This window comes from Caretta caretta, chromosome 3 (genome assembly GCF_965140235.1).
Source record: "Caretta caretta isolate rCarCar2 chromosome 3, rCarCar1.hap1, whole genome shotgun sequence".
NCBI classification, from domain to species: Eukaryota; Metazoa; Chordata; order Testudines; family Cheloniidae; genus Caretta; species Caretta caretta.
Genome location: NC_134208.1, coordinates 146,184,524 through 146,200,776, shown reverse-complemented (window position 1 = coordinate 146,200,776; position 16,253 = coordinate 146,184,524). Strand labels below are relative to the sequence as shown.

General features: G+C 41.2%; 1 protein-coding gene across 1 annotated transcript in view; it reads right to left on the bottom strand.

Annotated features, from left to right (window-relative positions):
- Nucleotides 1–16,253, bottom strand: part of LOC125633840 (maestro heat-like repeat-containing protein family member 1) — a 62,400-nt gene that overhangs the window by 12,768 nt on the left and 33,379 nt on the right. Inside the window, exons 24-34 of the mRNA XM_048843697.2 lie at nucleotides 15,582–15,717; nucleotides 14,437–14,526; nucleotides 12,671–12,775; nucleotides 8,655–8,790; nucleotides 7,351–7,451; nucleotides 4,900–5,058; nucleotides 2,955–3,109; nucleotides 1,948–2,098; nucleotides 1,248–1,441; nucleotides 659–796; nucleotides 420–537 (exon numbers count right to left, since the gene is read on the bottom strand). Of these exons, the coding sequence (XP_048699654.1) occupies nucleotides 420–537; nucleotides 659–796; nucleotides 1,248–1,441; nucleotides 1,948–2,098; nucleotides 2,955–3,109; nucleotides 4,900–5,058; nucleotides 7,351–7,451; nucleotides 8,655–8,790; nucleotides 12,671–12,775; nucleotides 14,437–14,526; nucleotides 15,582–15,717 (1,483 nt within the window). The remainder of the gene's footprint in view (nucleotides 1–419; nucleotides 538–658; nucleotides 797–1,247; nucleotides 1,442–1,947; nucleotides 2,099–2,954; nucleotides 3,110–4,899; nucleotides 5,059–7,350; nucleotides 7,452–8,654; nucleotides 8,791–12,670; nucleotides 12,776–14,436; nucleotides 14,527–15,581; nucleotides 15,718–16,253) is intronic.

Sequence of the window (16,253 nt, the reverse complement as noted above, 5' to 3'; positions counted from 1 at the left end):
TAGGGGTCATTTCATAGAATATCGGGTTGGAAGGGACCTCAGGAGGTCATCTAGTCCAACCCCCTGCTCAAAGCAGGACCAAGTCCCCCAATTTTTGCCCCAGATCCCTAAATGGCCCCCTAAAGGATTGAACTCACAACCCTCGGTTTAGCAGGCCAATGCTCAAACCGCTGAGCTATCCCTCCCCCCGGGGGTTAATAGAGATGACCCCCAAGAACTGAAAAGTGAAAACCACAGATAAAATGTACCATTTAATATGGTCCAAGAGAGCTAGAACCATCTCCTAGGTGATCTGTCTCCATCCCAGCAATACTTGCTGTTGAAATCTTCTACTGCATATGCCCCATTCACTTTTGGAATAGGCCTGGAGCAAGATGTTCTCTAGAACTCCAGCTCTGCAAACAGCTAAAGAAACTTACCTGAGCATAGAAGGCCCTGGACATAATTTTATCATGCTCATTCTCACTGTTGAGCAGCGGGATCAGCTTGTTAAAAATCCTGTGCAGATGAAGAGGCTTGAAATGCTTCACCATGGCACTGCAACAGGACACAAACATACCTGTGTGTTATCAGGTGAAAAATGAATTGTGTAGCAAGTTCCTGGAGCAAAGACCCCAACTGGTTCCAGGCTGATGAATGAGTGGCTTTTGTCTCTTACCTTGTGATCTCCATTATTCCACAATAGTAGTCACTGGGGCTGGACAGCAGGTCCCACCCTCTGTGTTCCTCCACATAGTCTAACACCTCAAAGTAACCAGCGCCTGAGAGCATGGTCTTCACAGCCTCCAGAGCACAGCTAGATTAAAAACAATGCCAGTGTTACTGAGCGACGTCAGCGCCACTCCTAGTAGCTACATGAGTCTATAGAAACCCCAAGACACAGATACTGTATTATAACATAACATAACCTGCATCCTCAGCACCCTGTGTAATATTAACAAGAGAGTGTAGAGACCAGAAATGGGAAGGGGGAGCTGAGTGATTATTTAATCTAGGTGTGAATATTGAAGTAATGGGAGAAGGACTCTGGGAGCCATTTCTTCTCATTTCTGCTCAGATATTGCACTTAGTTTCTGTATGCATGATACAAAGACTATCCATTTTGTCCATTCTTTGTAAGTAAGGGAGCCCTGCTGACTGCATGGAAATGTAACACACAGTGAGATAAACCACACACGCTCAACAGTACAGAAATACTATAGGAGTTACAACCAGACTAATAAGAACCTTGACTTTTCAGTAATTACCTGGAAGGATCGAATGCCTTGGGCCTGTGCCCCTGGCCACACTCTTTCCTGTAGACCACCATGTTCTCTAATGGGTTCTGCTCGATGACTCGCTGGACATGACTAAGCACTGCCAATAAGAGGCGGGGGTAAAGTTCCTGCACTGCATCTCTGCAGCCAGGGACCGAGAGCATCTCACACAGTGCACACGTTACCTGAAGAGGATAAAAGAAGATTCTGTTACTCTTTTTTCTTAGAAAGAAATGCAAAGGGTGTTAAATTGACTCCCCAGGATACTCAGACACAAAGCTCATCTAAGTTCTCAAGGCTTTAAGGAAAGGGAGGGCCAGTATAAATCTGTGATCAAATGAGGAATTTTCCAGGCCCTGAGGGGACAGCAGAGTGTCCCCCCTTCCCTACAGGGCAGTCCCCCTTATATACAGATGCTACCCAGGTTACGCAAACCCAAGCTTACGGAAAAACTTCTATAAGCTAGAAATAGGAGGGTTTTTTGTTTGTTTTTTTTTGTGTAATGGCTGGAGATACATTTCCAACTTACGCAAATTTTGACTTATGCAAGGCGTTCTGAAACAGAACGCTTGCGTAAGTTGGGGAGCGTCTGTAGTACTAAAAAGAAAACATCCCTAAAGGCTTTGCTTTTCCAGTTCTATCTTTTGCTGTCAAAAAAAAACAACAGCCTATGAAATGCCCAGATACTCACAGCAACAGGCTGGAGGGAGGTCTCATCATCAGAGATACTGCTATTGACTTTTTGGACTGGTTTCTCCTCCAGGATTGTTATCAGCAGCTGAAGAACATTGAGGGTGGTTTCTCTTCTGGTGCCCAGGAACCTCCATATCTCAGTTGTGTTGCTACAAATTTAGAGGCCCAATTAAAATAATACTTTGTACTTCTATAACAACTTCCATTCAAAGATCTCAGAGGGCTGCAGTGAAACAAGCCTCACAACACCTATGTGCAGTACTGTGAGTAAATATAATTATTCCCATTTTACAGATGAAGAAACCGAGTCTCAGAGCTATAAAGTGATTTGCTCATGGTCAAACAATGAGACACTGACAGCTGGGTAAAGAACCCAGGGGTCTCATGCTTAGCTCTGTGCTCAGACCACTAGATATGATGCATCCCTCATGAATGGACCTTCTACGTGGATCAAACCTATACTGCTATAACTCGTCTCCCTATCCAAATACATTGATGATGTCTTGAGTAGAATCATACCCGTGGACAGAGAGCAGAGAAGTAAGAAACAATGTGTCCTGGGAAAGGAAAAAACAAGGAAGAAGGGATTCCCCACAAATCATATAGACATGACACTAGTTCCATTTGCCACAACTGTGTGTTATTACACCAGGAAAGTAAGCTGTCTCATGGTTTCCAGTAAAGCCAGCCATGTCGTTTCCATACAGTCAACAGCCACTATCACACTGTATAGATTTTAACACATCAAATAATTAATCACAACTAGAACTGGTCAAAAACTTTTTAAAAATTGACCGAATTTGCTGTTAAAATTTCAACTTTTGCCAAATAGAAGATGAATTTTTTTGTGAAAATTATATCCTATTTTTCAACTAGCTCTAATCACAACCCAGTGCAATGGGGAGCGTAACATGAAATCCAAGTGCTTAAAATGCTGAAACAAAGAGAAAGAAGGAACATACATTTGGAGACTCAACACAGAAAGAGCACTGGCAAGCTTTCTACCTGTCCCATGGGAGAGCGTGGTCCAACAGGATAGGCACCACTTTCTTGGTGTTGTTTCCAGCCAAGAAGCACACTGCCCTCAACATTTCCTGCCTCGTAATGGGTTCATGGATGAGGCTGAGGCGCTGGTAAATGCCAGTCAGAGTGTCATCTACCTGCAGGAAAAGCAGAGTTAAAGGTTTTTTCCTATATTTGGGTGTATGTGTTTGTATGTTTGGGATGGAGGATCTTCTTCTTTATCCCCCTTGTGGTGAGTTTAAATCTCAGTGATCATCACTCAGCAATAGGATGAGTTCCCCTCTCCAAAGAAGACACCTTCCTAAAGAACAAAACAGGTCAATTTCTGGAGTGCAGGGGACTCCCAGAGAAACAGCAGATAGGTAAATATATTCCCAGACAAAACCCTTTTTTGGGGCAGGCAGAGTTACAGCTGGAATTTTTCTACTTACCTACCTACCTACACACACACATACACACTTACTTATGTCTTTTATACAAATAATTTATATATATATATATATATACATACACACACACACACACACATATAAATGTATGTGTACACACACACACACACACACCTATCTATATATACATACACCTACCCTCCCCAAAACAGCAAACATATTTCTGTTACATGGCTTATTTCAGATTAAGACAAAACAACAATCAGTTGAGGAAATCTAAAGTCTTGTTGGGAGAGAGGACAATATGACCCCTCTATAACATTTTGCATCTTGAACTAACTCTCATTCCATAGGAAGCTGCACCTCCCCACAGGCTACAGACATCCCCTTTACAATTAAAGCTGCAGGAATTGGAATAAAGAAAGATAATATTTCCTTTCACTTACACACACATATGCCATAGACAATAAGAATCTCATTAGAAGGTTGTGGTTCATGAAAAAAATATTTTGAAAGTCATGGAATTGAACAAGTTAAGGATTCACAAATCACCTTAACTATAACCCTACATTTCCAACTAATGAATATAGTATAACTACTGCAAACTCTTTAGAAACACTATAGAAACCCTTTTCACAACAGTGAATGACAATGGAAGTGCCTCTCTTCTCTTCTCTGTGGGGATGTCGTAAGGCCTCAGCCTGGTTGTTTAATATTTCTGTAGTGTGGATAGCATACAGTGTGTATCAGCTTTCCTCACTCCTTTACTACCTTTACTCTACTTTCAGGTGTAACTTTCTCTCTCTCTCTCTCTCTCCTCTGTCCTCAGAAGCTCATTCAGTGTCTTGGGAGACATCAATTGGAGACTCATTTTGTCTCCCTTCTCCCGAGCAGTGTTATGTGTTCACACAAGTTCTCCCCAGTATCATGGGTGGGTGCTGTGTCCCTGCTGCAAAGTTTGCCACCCCTCAGTCCAATGTTATTCAGTTTATTGAATTTACCAGTTCAACAAAACCTAGCACGAAGTTTATAAACTCCATAATCCTCAAATAGTTCTCAGAGGTGTAACTATTCACAGCTAATAACTCCACAATTAAAAATACTACCTTCTAATATCAGTCTATGCACCAGATTTCACTGAGAACAAGAGACTAAATTGGAGTCTGTGGATCAAGTTGTCAGATACAACATTTCAAGAAAAGCAAAGTCAGAACACCTGCTAAAAGCAGAAAAAATCTAGAAAGGCTTCAAAATTGGGTTTATAATAGAAGCTACTTTATGGGCTTAACCATAGAGTCATTATTGTGTCTCCATAAGACACCCCAATCTACACTTTTAACTAGACTATGAGGGAATGGCAGCACCTCAGCAAAAACAACATCTGCACCCAGATTCTGGTTTCCCCAAAAGAGGAGCCATTTCACAGCTTTCTTACAAAGTGCATTGGAACTAAGTCAATGGACAATTTCAGCACAGGGAGCTGGCAGCCGCACCTCCTGGCTCCAGAACAGGGAATTCTAACAGCGGCCCCTCTCAGCATCGCCTACCTTCTCCAGGTCAGCTCCCCGTTCTTCCAGAATCGCACTGAGCAGTTCTCCAGCTGCCCGAGATATTTTCTCCCTGGGATCTGTCAAACCATCAAGTGCTGTCAGAACCAGGTTTGTTAGCTGAAGTGGGGTAAAATATTCTGCAAAAGCCTAAAACAAACAGAAAAGAGCATGTCATGCTGACACAGTTCCTGCTGTCACCAGAGCTGGAGCGACCAACTAACAGGCAAAATTCAGTTTTGAATGGAAGAAGAGATGGGGACACTATGCTTGGGACCTAGGAAATCACATGAACTGTGGGGATATTTGAATGTTTATCCAACATCCCTCAAAGATCCTTTTTCATATTTTAGATGCTTTGAAATTTTTAATTGAAAATATCTTGGTATATAAGTGTTTCAGCAATAATATTAAGTAGCAGCCTTAATTAAAGGCAACAAAACTGTTTGTACATTAAGTCCCATGTTCTCAAAAAAAGTTGGGGGGGCAAAGGTAGAGTGTAGGTGTTTTACAAAGTCCCCATCACTTAACATCCTACGTTTCCCAAATGCTTCAGCGATCCTACTTAGGAACTCCAAAGATCCTGCCTCTTCCCTACCTCTTCTTGCTCTGCATAGATACTATGGGGCCACACAGATTTTATAAAGCATGCATCTCTTTACCAAAGTTTCTGTAAATATATCTTTCTGAAATATTTTAAATGAGCATATGCGCTAGATTTTTAACTGAATGTACAATATAAATCAATCAAGCTTTTTTCTATCTCTGGTTGAGAAACCCCACAAAAGTTAGACACTGAGTAAACCATCTCAAAAAATTTCAAAGAATTCTACTACACACTGTCAAAATATGCACAGTATATGGTCCTAATCACCTTGTTATCCAAGTGCTTTACAAACATTATGAACTTATCCTCACAGCACTGCTATGAAGTAGGGAGGTATTGTATCCATTTTACAGATAAGGAATCAAAAGACAATGAAGGGACATGCCCAGACTATCAGAGAAATTCCATAGCAGAGCTGGGAACTGAACCTGGCTCTCCTGAGGTCTAGTCCAAAGACTTAACCACAAGACCATCCTTTCTCCTCATCTTTACTCTGAAAATATTCACTTTTTTTTTATGAAAATAATCTTTCTGTTAAAGTTACAAAGAATGTGAAAACAGGGGTTATAATTAGATCTAGTTGGGAAATGAGGTTTCCTCACACACACAGAAAATTTAAGCTGTTGAAAAATAAAAAAACTGAAAAATTTTGGCCAAAAATTTCAATTAGGAAAGGTTGAACCATTTCATTCTGACATTTCCAATCAAAACAAAATGGTTCAACGTTTACTAATCAAAACATTTCATTTTGGTTTGACATTAAATATACCTTTCCGTGCTGCACTGGTTCCCCATCAAGTTGTAGTTCACAAGCCTCATGACTGGATTCTCCCTCTGTGGACAGGTCTCCCTGGCCAGATTACATCTGTCAATATTCAGTGCCATCTCTTTTCTTGCTAATCCCCTGTGGTGTGCAATAGGAGTCTTCTCGCCACATGCATCATGGGAGTAGGTTGGCTATTGACACATCCCCAGAATACTGGACATTACATTACTTCCAGGAATGGTGTGGGCCCAACTACACTGGCGTGACCTTATGTCACACTGCACAGAGTATGCCATTTTGAAGAGATCCCTACCTCTACCAGGCATGACTTTACACGAGATATGCGTGTGAGGTCACCCGGCAAGGGCAAGACAGTGTGCTCTTCAAAATTGCATCTTCCATGTGTCACATCAGACAAACACGTCTGGTTTTGTCTCAGTACTGCATGGGGAACAAACCATAGAAAAACAGAACTGTCCAGCTTTAAGCCAGACAAATGGCCTGCCTACATGGGAGATGTAGTCCAGCAGGGGATCACAGCATATAGAGGAGAATTGGGGCATGAGGAACCTGAACTACAACTCCAATAAGGCATTTCCAAATCCAACTTTTTGGTTTTCAGCCAAAAGTTTTTTTGTTTGGGGCATTTTGTTTTCTGATGAAAATTCCAAGTTTTCTGAGGAAACCAGACATTTGTCATACACAAAAACATTGTTTGGTCAAAACCCCAGTTTTTCAGTTGATTAAGAGTATCAATGGAAAAATTTTGAATATCTACACTCATACTATAACTGTTATTGAGCAGCTCCAAAATCAGGTTAATTTTTCATTACCTGTAACTCAAAAAAACACTTTGGCCAATTTTTTTCAAAAGAATAAGCTTCCTTGGCCTTTACAGTAAATGCAAAATTAGGACAAATCAATTTTCCTAGCCAAAGTTGATGGGGAGTTCAAATAGGGTTTATAAGGATATGTGGCTGCATCCTTCACTGTGGAGCTGTGATCAATGGCTCTCTAATACTCACATAGGGAAACACCGTTCATTATTCAGTGCATTGATTGTAATTACCTTAGCGATTTGTGAGGTGTTATTGTAGAACACAGAGGGACTGTACGTTCCCAGATTTTTTAGCGTGTCTACCTTCTCCACTCCATGTCCCTTCTCAAGCTCTGGAACAGATACACTCATTTGTGTCATTTGTCATTTCTCACTTGGGTGACATTTCTTTCCGTACTTGTTAATGTTCTGAATGTGTCCATGATGCTAGCTAGAGGCAAGTCTACAGTTGGTTCAAAACTCAGTAGAATAGCTGGTGATGGATATAACACAACCATTGCCCTTGTGTACAGTGTATGAGCACCATTCACTGGATTCATAGCAGCCTGTGAATCAATATTTAATCTGGAAAATGGACTTCACTCTGGGCTATTCTTTCCTTTAACATGATGTTTTCCTTTTGAAACAGAGCTTCCCACCCTTAAGGAAAATTAAACCAATCATGGCCTCCCTCAGCCCCATCTCATACTGCTAAATGCCTCCCCAAAATGAGCAGTTACTTAGAGTAAACTGAGATCTTCAAAATATACTTCCTTACATACATTCAGCAGTGGAAAATAGTTAATGTTGACACACAAAATATCATTATTGACACCTCAGTTAGCACCCATTGAAATGAATGGCTCAGTTCACACCTCAGAGATATTGTTTCAGGCTCTCTGCAAGCTCAGGTATACACCTCTACATTGGTTATACTTGGGTCATATTGTCAAGGTTTTCTTTTCAAACCATAATGGCCAGTGATTTTTTTTAAATGAAAGCAGAGATTTTGGAGAATGATTAAGAGGTTCGTCCACACTTTCTTCCTATCCCACAGCTACTCCTTCAAGCCCTCCCAGGGCGAGGTACTCCTCAGTTTGAGGAATACGACCGTAATACTAGATACTTGTTATAAACAACTGTATATACTGTATTTAATTTCTCTGTGTACTTTGCTCCTTCTCTTGGATTTCCCTTCCCTTATCCCTCTACCCCCCTCAGGGAAACATGCATTTATTTAGTGATACTCCCTGGCACAATAGTTCTGTTCCAGCACTGATAAGCTCATCAAGGCATCATCATGTCTCTGTACTCCGTGCAAGGCACTGCAGGCTCAACAGGAAACATATTCTAAATAATAAATAAATAAATAGCAGCAGCTGTAGCCCACTTCACTACTTTCCTGATGATGCAGTGCCGTGCTATAGAATAACAGAAATTATTACTTTAGGACTTTGAAACTAATCTGTTGGTAATAATAAGAAAGGTTTGTAAGTGTTAGCTGCAAGGAGGAAGTTTTCAGTTTCCAGTGATGTAGAAAAAGGGTGTTTACTTACGCTTTTTAAGTAGCTGGATACAATACAAGTTGTATACTGCCCGGGCTGCCAAGAAGCAGATGTTGTCCACCTGGTCATGGCATCGAAGGGCAAGCAGCCTAACAAGGCGACCCAGTCTGCTGAATTCAATTGATGTCTAATTAAAAAGAGAAGAAGCCAAATAACAATAGATATAACAGGGTGTGTGATCATCAGGCAATATATGGGCACACCTGGGCCTTGTGCCTGTTAACATGCTTATGATGGGTGTGTGTAGATTGGTTGTCGAGCACACACCCTGGAGCACATTATCATGCTTATAAAACTGTGTATCTTTAAACACTGAAAATGTTTATGGCATTTAAATATGCCAACAAAAGCCGCATAATCAAACAGTATATCCAATAATAAAGAGTCATCATCAACACAAAGGTAAAGGGCCTGATTCTCTGCTTCCCTGCGCCTCGTCTTTAATCATTTACACCTGGGCAAACAAGGGCCAAAATACTATTATTCTGACTATGTACAATTTTACATGTTGGGGAACTGCACTGGTGTTAGCAAGGTGAAAATTTCAGAGAAAAGAGGCCAGTGTAGACAAACTCTAAGAATGCAGTGTGAGCCTTGAAGATTTCCCAGTTTGTTTCTGAAGAGCCTTTGGGTGATTTGACACACTTCACCAATGCAACACAGATGATTTCAGTGCTGTCTCTCTTAACATACACTGCATGAGACTGGAATCAGGCCCAGAGGCTGGGGTGATCCTGTCATAGGGTTAGTTAGAGATGTATTGTTTTTATTTAATAAGAATTAATTCTGAATAATGTTTATTGTGTGTTTTAAGTATTTCCCTCCTAACACAATATGTTGCTTCAGCTATAGTCTCAAATTAGCCAATTGTAGTTAAAAATAAAATAGTTTGAAAGCCTGAATATTTGAAGTTAAAGTTCTTCACGCAGTCTTCACTGTGATCTAAATCTGCTACTCACCACCCACCTAATGGAGATAGTGGTGTATTAGAAGCACCGCCTATGATGACAAAGGGCCAGAGCCACAGGTGCACTAGAGTACTACTTCGCACACCTGAGGGGAAGAGCAAAGGGTGTTTTCTTTCCTTCCCCAATGATACTCAAGAATTCTAGGGATTGGGTTGGTCCCCAGCACAACTTTGAACAGCCTCAGGATTGCTCTAAGTGGGGCTCTTACACCAGTACGGATTGATGGAGCATAGAATGCTCCTACCACACCACTTTTGCTGGGGCATAAAAACAGCACTGTGAGGGAGTGGCTTATAGCCAGCTTCAAGAGCCTGACAGCTCTCCTGAATTCCCTCATGCCAGAGGAATCTCCAGCTGCCCACTTAGGGAAGCTTTAAATCCCCTTTGCACAATTGGCATAGTACAAGGGACCAATAACTTCAGAAACTGTTCACATCATTGACTACAAGTGAAAATGTAATACATTCCCAATGGGTACCTCAAGGATTGTGGTTCTCTGGTACCTGCAGAGAATCTGTGTAGCATGCACAGGGTCAAAGTATATGTCAGGCCTGTTTCTAGATGGAACCATGTGGGGAGGATGGAGAAGGTACACAGAATAGGATTTCTACTCTATATGTTGAGGGTGAGTGAAGAAAATTGGGTTCTCAGGTTCACAGTGGAATGGAAGATCAAGAAGAAGGTTTCTTTACTGTAAATAGGTGAGAGATGTTGGTGTGTTTCTCCATGAATGGTTAGGTGAACTAAAAAATGGCCAAGCTGATATGAGGTTCGTAGTAGTTGGTTTATGAATGGCAACCACCCATTTCAAAAGACGATGGCGTAAGTGCTAAAGCCATTATGTTACTATGTGTCATGCAGCAGCATCGCGAGTGGCTAAAAAGTCAGATTCTCAAGCAACAGTTGATATTGAAAATGTTCTAGTCCCTTTTGCAAATACTTTTGAACCTGAGCCTAGGCTGGCTTAGTGGCCTTTGAGCATCCACAGGTTCCTTATACAGGCAATCCTTTGGAATGCATCCAACATCCATCTGGTGCAGATGACCAAATCCATAGAAAGAAAAGGAGTACTTGTGGCACCTTACTCTGAAACAAATCCATAGAGATATCTGTGTTTGAGAATAGGGATTAGACTTGGTCATTTTTTTCCTGAAGTACATCAGCATCAGGAACTTTGGTTTTCCACTTGATATTTAGAATATGGTGAAGACAGCAAACATGGACGGTATTTAGCCTTCTCTCATGCCTGCTGCGGCTGGTTCAGGTCTTGCCACCATACAGCAGTATGCTCAAAATGCACATATGGGAATCCGTATCTTGGTGTTCAGTGTCTGTTTCCTGTCACCCCACCCACGCTTGGTTAGTAGGCTGAATGTGGTGACTGCCTTTCAGATGTGAGCATTAAACTCACCATCTAGAGATAAGTTATCCAATACAATTGATTGTAGAGAGCAGAACTTGTGCACAACTTCAAGCTAGGTACTACTATTAAAAGTTCTGGTGGAGTCAACACACCTTGTGCCATAACCGTTGTCTTCTTTAGACTGATGCTTACTCCAAATTCCTCACAAGCTAGCGCAAAGTTTTGGGAAAGTTGCTGGAGTTCCTCTTCACTGTGCATGACAAGAACTGCATTATCAGTGAAAAGAAGTTCTCTTAGCAGATGTCTGACTTTGCTTTTTCCTCTTAGACATGCAATGTTGAAGAGTTTTCCATCTGACTTTGCATGAAAACATACACCCATGGTGCTAAATGAGAAAGTATGACAAAGCAGCAGAGAGAGGAATATACCAAAGAGCGTTGGTGAAAAACACATCCCAGTTTGATCCACCAGCAGATTTCAAAATTGTCAGATTGATCACCATCACACTGGACTTTAGCCTTCATGGAAGTACTGAAAAGTACTGAGGAGGATCGGGGGGCAACCAATATCTCTAATAGTTGGAAGTGGCCCTTTCTTCTGACCAGATTAAAATCCTTTGTAAGATCAATGAAATCCACTGAGAGGTTTTTCTTGTTCTTGACACTTTTCTTGCAATTGCCTTAATGAGACAACCATGTCAATAGTGGATCTACCAGATGGAAGCTGCACTGACTCTCTGGATGTACATGACTCTGGATATAAGTGGCTTCTAGGCTGGCGATTACTACACGTGGACCCAAACCAAAAATCACCACCCTGTAAACTTTGGGAAAGTTCAGATTCAAACTTTGCAGCTCAGATCCATCTTTATTATACACAGAATAAGAGATGAGGTTTTATGGTTACTATTGGAAATGTAGAGGAGATATATTTTGGAGTGAAGTGGGGAGTTTGTGGCTAGACAGAGATGGGTGTTGATACTGGGCCATATTTAAAGTTGTTTACAGAAACTTGTCTCAAACTTTTCATATAACTATGATGTTATATTTAATTAAATTATACTTACTTATAATGTTACCTGTATAGTGAAGTTTTTTGTCTAGCAATTTAGAAACATTTAAAACCATTGATATGTATTTCTTGTTACTGAAGCACCATACAGTACACTTAAGGAATACTAATATATTTTGGGGTAGGATTATACCAGGCAACAACCAGCTTTGTGGGTGATTAAATTCCATAGTAAAGCTGGTGCAACAACTGCCAAAAATATTATTGCAAGACAAAAAGATTCAACAAAAAACAGCCTAAACAGGAGAGGAAATAACTCTTTCTTGCCCTGAGAAGTTTTGAAAGACTGGTGCTGTTTGCATTGAATTTACATTGCCATCACTTTGGGGAATGGACTGAAGTGAATAACTTCTCCAGGGAGAAGTTTGAGCAGACACTGTGCCAGTAAGGATTTCAGGGTAATTTGTCAGAAAAATAAGATCTGTCAGAACTTGAGTCCACTGAAATCACTGGCAAAGCTCCTCCTGACTTCAATGGGTGCAGTATCAGGTCCTGCATTTTGTTTGTTTGTTCTGTGAGTAGTAGGCTGCTTATTTGGGCAAGTGTATGTGCTGAAGTGTATGTTCTGTATTGAGTCAGGTCAGCACAGGTGAAGGGTTACTCACGTCAAAATTGGGAAGCTTGGCCACACATCTTAGGATCCGGGCACTGCACCACATTGCTCGTTCCCGCTCATGATCCTTTCTGGAGATTAGCCAGGGCTCGAGGTACTGTAGGAAAAAATGGAGATCACTGCTCACAAAAAAGGAAAACTCCTAAAAGATTGTGGCCCAAATCTACCAGTAGCTGCTGTAAACTGGGGTAGCACCACTGACTTCAGAGAAACTACTCTGATTTACAGCAGCTGAGGGTGTGTGGGGTCCTTTGTCTGATGGTAGGTCAGATAAAAAATGTAGCATTCTCCTCTATATGTAAATAAAGTTTATGGGTTTTCTGAAAGAGGGTTATCTTCTGTGTTTTCCAGAAATCCATCCTATAATAGTTCCACTAAGAAGGAAAACTGACATCATAATCTGCTCTGCCAAAGCGTGGCTCCTTCCTTTGCTCTGAATCTTAGTTGGTGGATTCAGAATTTGATAGGGTATAAAATGAAGTCTATTTTTATCTCTGGAAATGAGGGTAACACCACATAGGTAACACCACATATCCTGCCCGACTTTTCTAGAGAGAGTAAGATTTGGGAGGCAGGGAGGACGTCTCTCCTGCCTACAAGTCAACACCTGGGGGAAAGAGCTTCAGAGAGAGAAGAGAAGGGAAGTATATTTCTCAGTTGTTATAAAAGTGTTGACATTTCTTTTACATACATTAGATTGTTCTAACACCCTGATATGGGTGCTCTCGCACCCCCTGGCTTGAAGTGGTTTTTATTATGGACAGGGTTTACAGTTTGGTTCAATGGCTCTCAGCACCCCCATGATACAAATTATTCCAGCACCCCTGCACCTTGAACATATACTCTCTGAAAAGAGAAGAGTATGGGAGACTCTTTAGCAGGGCTAAATTAAGGCATAAACATTATGGCCCAGATTTTTAAAGGTAATTGGGCATTGCTGCAAACAGCATTGCAATGTGTAACTGATTTAGGAGCCTATGTATCAAAAGGGATTTAGGCACATAGGAGCCAAAATTTCATTGGCCTTCTAAGTGCCTAAATCACTTCTGAAAATGAGATGCTTAAATACAGTTAAAAATGTGGACCTATAGGCTTGTGCCCAGGACCCCAACTCTTGGAGTTGTCTCATGAGAGCAGAAGCTCAGCTTTCATGATTGTTAAGAAAAGTTTGAAAACATGACCTGAGCATAGTGTTGTAGAGATGCCCACCTGAGTCTGCAAAGAGCCTGAAACAACAGCTCTCAGAGTTGTGAACTGCTCCGTGCATCTCAATGGATTATAAACTCCAAGGGAACACAAACCATCCTGCCAAAACAGCCCAGCAAAGTACTCTATGTATGGCGGAAAGAGAAGAGTGGGCCCAAATCACCCACCTAACCAGATATACTCTGGCTGCTGGGTTAAGTACTGGGAAGGCCCTTGCTGCCATCCCTGTCTCTCTGGGATTAAGAGCACTCCCCCCCACCCCCGCTTCTCTCAAGGGTAGTGGGGCTCTGGTGCTGATCCTGAGGGTTACAGGGGTCCCATATGACTGTCCCTGCCTCTTTGGGAGAGGAGAGGGAACTCCTTGCCACTGCCACTCCCTTTGATGTGGAGTAGGGTCAAGATGCTGGGGCATAGAGCTCCCATGTTGTGGTGTGCCTAGAGCCCCAGACTGTCTTAATTCAGCCCTGAACTCAGATGGGACAGTCGAACCATGATTGTTTAATCTCTCCTCTATAACTCTCTTTTCCTCTTGCATGCCCCACTACTGCTTACCTCCAAAATCTTCTGGACCTCCACAGGACATTCAAATACCAAACCCTCAAGCATTCCTCTCAAGGCATCTATAGTTTCTTTGTACAGAGACTAGGAGAGGAGGTAGTACAATAGTCAGTGTCATACAATCTGACATTCTACAGGCAACGTGAGGTGTAGGAATACTTCTTTAGAGAGATAGGATGAGTTTCTTAGTCTCTCTATGCTTCAGTTCCCTATCTGTAAAATAGGGATAATAGCATTTCCCTACGTTACAGGGGTGTTGTGGGGATAAAACATTAAAAATTGTGTGGTGTTCGGACACCTGGTAATGAGGGCCATATAAGCACCTATGATACACAGGGAAAGTTTTCTGACCCCATAAATAGGAATAATTATTTCTCTGCTTCAGATATATGAACTCACTATTATTTTCTGGCAAACTGCCTTAAATTCCTTCTAAGAACAAGATGTGAAATGAGTTTGCCATTCTCAGCACAGATTCTGATACAAAGCCAGATGAACAACAGCAAAATTGCTACATACGCACTGGGCTACATATGCACCAACTCACCATTTAAATATGAAATTGTGTCATCGGGATAATAATATTTTTTTCCCTGTACTGCTTCCCTAGCTAAGAAAAGACCCCCTATTATTATGATATTAGAACAGTTCTCTGCTAAAGAACCAAAACCCTGGTAAATTTGGAACTGTGCGATTCCATTATTTCCCTTTAGCTCTATTAGTGGTGAAGTAATTTGAGACTAAGCAGAATAGATGCATCCTTAGCACACAGACCCAGGTGTGCATAAACTGACTGATGATTGCACACCTTGCCATGTGTTCTCTCTTACTAACAGGTTTTGTCTCTTTTTAATTAGACATCAGTTGAATTCCACTGACTGGGTTGCCTAGTTAGACTACTTGCTCTTCATTGCCATGATCCAGCAGACAACATCTGCTTCTTGGCATCCAGGCTCGTATTCAACTTGCAATATTATTCTGCTGGTCAAAAAGTGTAAGTAGGATTCACCATTTTGTCTCTAAATCTCACAATGAAACTCTCTTATCAGGCCCGATATGTCACCATCCCCAGGAGGACTGCTGAATTTAAGACACCTGGGGCTTCTCTTATGTCTGTATTTTTTTAAAGGACAGATTACCTCTGAGTGTTGGCATTGTATATTATCACATGCCTCTGCTAACATGATCTCTATTGGAGGCAGAGAAAAGACACTTTTGTAGCATGCCCGGAGTAGAACAGCTTTCTTCTCAGCCTTTAGTGGTGGCTTCAGCTTTCTGACAAAAGAGAGAAGCCCCCTTAATGAGTCATGACAATGTCTGGAATCCAAGGTAGGAAAAAATATATCATCCATTATTCTTTAACACCCTCAAACTTAATGGCGTGTTTGTTCTGACCATAGTAAGCAATAGAAATGTGTGTGTGTATTTTGGTACAGAGATAAGTGCTCTAATATAATGCATCAAAACTGATTTTAATAAGTGTCCTACTTAGGGATAAATTCATAGCCCAAAGATAGGAAAATTAGTTTTTCCTCACTTTCTTTAGTTCGGAGTTCATAAAGCATGCAGTAAGCTGGCTCTGATTTTCAATAAATATTTTAGGGGTAAATATTGGTATAAACTAGGGAACAAACTATGTTTGAACTCTGAAGTTTTTATTGAGATTTAAAATATTAATTTTGTAAACCACAAGGCTTCCATTGCTTTAGCCAGAAATTATAGTGGCACCATCTAGTGGCCACAATACTGTAGTGCCTTTCTTTGCACATATCGCATGCTGCATTTATGTGTTTGCCTGTCATCCCACAATG